A 2594-nucleotide genomic window follows, 5' to 3' on the forward strand; every position below is an offset into this window, starting at 1 on the left:
CCCATGTCAACATGTTTCATTAACGCAGTTATTTATTTTCTTTTGATTTACAGATACAGCATATAGACACAAAAAAAAGAAAAAGACAAAATGATACAAAACTAACTACTTGAACGGCGGTCAGTAATGCCTACCTTTAGAATTCAGAGCAAATACTGACCGTTGTACTGCCAGCACACAGTAACGAACGCCAAGTACGGCGTTCTTCAAAGGACACACTTTACAAAGTTCCACAACCCAAAGAGCAGATCCAACACTTTGGTAACATGTGCCGACACATTCAAGCACTGTCCTACATATAAATATATAAATATTAACTAGATATATGTATCTTTTCAAAAAATATCGATAGACTTTGCCACCCTGAAATGGAAAAAAATGTCAAATTTTGCCCTCTGGCCCATAGACTAGCATTCAGCCATAAAGTTTGTTTTTATTCAAACTTCAGCAGTTTTCTAGTTGTTCTGCTGAGGTTGTGACATCATTTTGTGACATCACACAAATTGATGTCACAAAGAGAATTGAGAGCAAGTAGAAGGATTGTCTTCTTTTCAAGATACAAAGGCAAATTCTAACAGACAAAAAAATAACATTCAGCAGCGTTTGGATTTGGCTACACAAAGGAATAACAATGAGTCAGAGCAGTCTGGGGTCATCTTCTGATTCTCGGAAGGAGGCACCACAACAAACGTTCGATAAACAGACACAGAAGCTCGAAGACATCTTGAAAAAAGTCAGTAGGATGTCAGTTGAGAGAGAGACTCTGATCAAAGCAAATGCTATCTTGAAGCAGAAAACCACCGCCCTGGAGAAGGAAAAAACGTCCTTGGAGCAGATGAGCGCTGTCCTGGAGCAGAAATGCACTGTCCTGAGGCAGAAAAATACCACCATGGAGGAGAAAAACACCACCCTGCAGCAGAAAAACACCACCCTGGAGCAGATAAACACCACCCTGCAGCACAAATGCACCACCCTGGGACAGGAAAATACTGTCTTGGAGCAGAAAAATATCGACCTAGAGCAGGATAATGCTTCCCTGAAGATGGAGAACGCCAGCCTGGAGCAGAAATGGATTACTGTAGAAAATAAAAACACCACCCTGGAGGAGGAGAGCGCTGCCCTGAAGCTGGAAAGCACTGCTCTGGAGCAGAAAAACACCGACCTAGAGCAGCTCAATGCTGCCTTTGAGGTGACAAACGCCACACTGGAGCAGGAGAAGACCGACCTGGAACAGAGAAACACTGCCTTAGAGCAGAGAAACACCACCTTGGAGCAAATAAAGACCGCCTTGGAGCTGACAAATGCTGCCCTGGAGCAGGATAATGCCGCTCTGGAGCGGGAGAACACCGCCCTGGAGCAGAAATGGATTACTGTGGAAAATAAAAACACCACACTGAAGGAGAATGCCACCCTGAAGCTGGTAAGGACTTCTCTGGAGCAGAGAAACACCACCCTAGAGCTGGAGAATGCTGCCTTTGAGCTGACAAACGCCACCCTGGAGCAGGAGAAGACCGCCCTGGAACAGAGAAACACTGCCCTGGAACAGAGAAACACCACCTTGGAGCAGGAGAAGACCGCCCTGGAACAGAGAAACACCACCTTGGAGCAAATAAAGACTGCCTTGGAGCTGACAAATGCTGCCCTGGAGCAAGATAATGCGGCTCTGGAGCGGGAGAACACCACCCTGGAGCAGAAATGGATTACTGTGCAAAAGAAAAACACCACCCTGGAGGAGGAGAATGCCACCCTGAAGCTGGTAAGCACTGCTCTGGAGCAGAAAAACACCGACCTAGAGCTTGGGAATGCTGCCTTTGAGCTGACAAACGCCACCCTGGAGCAGGAGAAGACCGCCCTGGAACAGAGAAATACCGCCTTGGAGGAGAGAAACATCACCTTGGAGCTGAGAAGCATCGCCCTGGAGCGGAACAACACCACCCTGGAGCGGAACAACACCACCCTGGGGCGGAACAACACCATCTTGGAGCGGATGCACACCCAACTGGCGGAGGAAAACAACTACCTCAGCCAGGCAAACAACATCTTGGAGGAGGAAAACAACTCCCTGAAGGTCATCCTGCAGCAGAGAAGCATCACCTTTGAGGAGGAAAAAACCGTCTTGGAGCGTATAAACACTGACCTGGAGCTTCAAGTGAAAAAGCTGAATCATAGGCTGAGGAACAGACAGGAGCAGCAGAACCACCAGGCATCTGAAGAGGAAACTCATGAAGACAGCCAGTCAGTTTCAGACCAGCCAGAGTCGGTTTCAGACCAGCCAGAGGAGCAGCCATCTGTTTTCAGACGTGCGGTCAGAGGCTTCTCCAATACACTGGTGAAAATGTACAAAACTGACAATCTCAGGTACTGGATTGAACTATGATACTTCGAAATAAAGAAGTGTCATGAGGCCTCCACACTTTATGCTTGATTGTCGGTGGCATAAAAGCTTGAGGACAGCAGGACTGCGGTGTCAGGGGAGCTTCACACTTGGGGGCTGATCTCCAGAGCTTCGTGGTGAGTCCTGTCGGTTTCCCGACTGACTTCCAGGGCTTCGTGGTGAGTCCTGTCGGTTTCCCGACTTACTTCTGGAGCTTCGT

At 47.7% G+C, this 2594-nt stretch overlaps 1 protein-coding gene across 1 annotated transcript; it reads left to right on the forward strand.

Moving 5' to 3' along the window:
- The first annotated feature begins 631 nt into the window (after positions 1-631).
- LOC148156005 (uncharacterized) lies at positions 632-2377 on the forward strand. Its single transcript, XM_088011350.1, has one exon. It carries the CDS (start codon positions 632-634, stop codon positions 2375-2377), a length of 1746 nt encoding a protein of 581 aa, XP_087867476.1.
- The last annotated feature ends 217 nt before the right edge of the window (positions 2378-2594 follow it).

The sequence above is a fragment of the Poecilia mexicana genome, unplaced genomic scaffold (assembly GCF_051168715.1).
Source record: "Poecilia mexicana isolate PSO_F unplaced genomic scaffold, ASM5116871v1 scaffold_12, whole genome shotgun sequence".
NCBI lineage: Eukaryota > Metazoa > Chordata > Actinopteri > Cyprinodontiformes > Poeciliidae > Poecilia > Poecilia mexicana.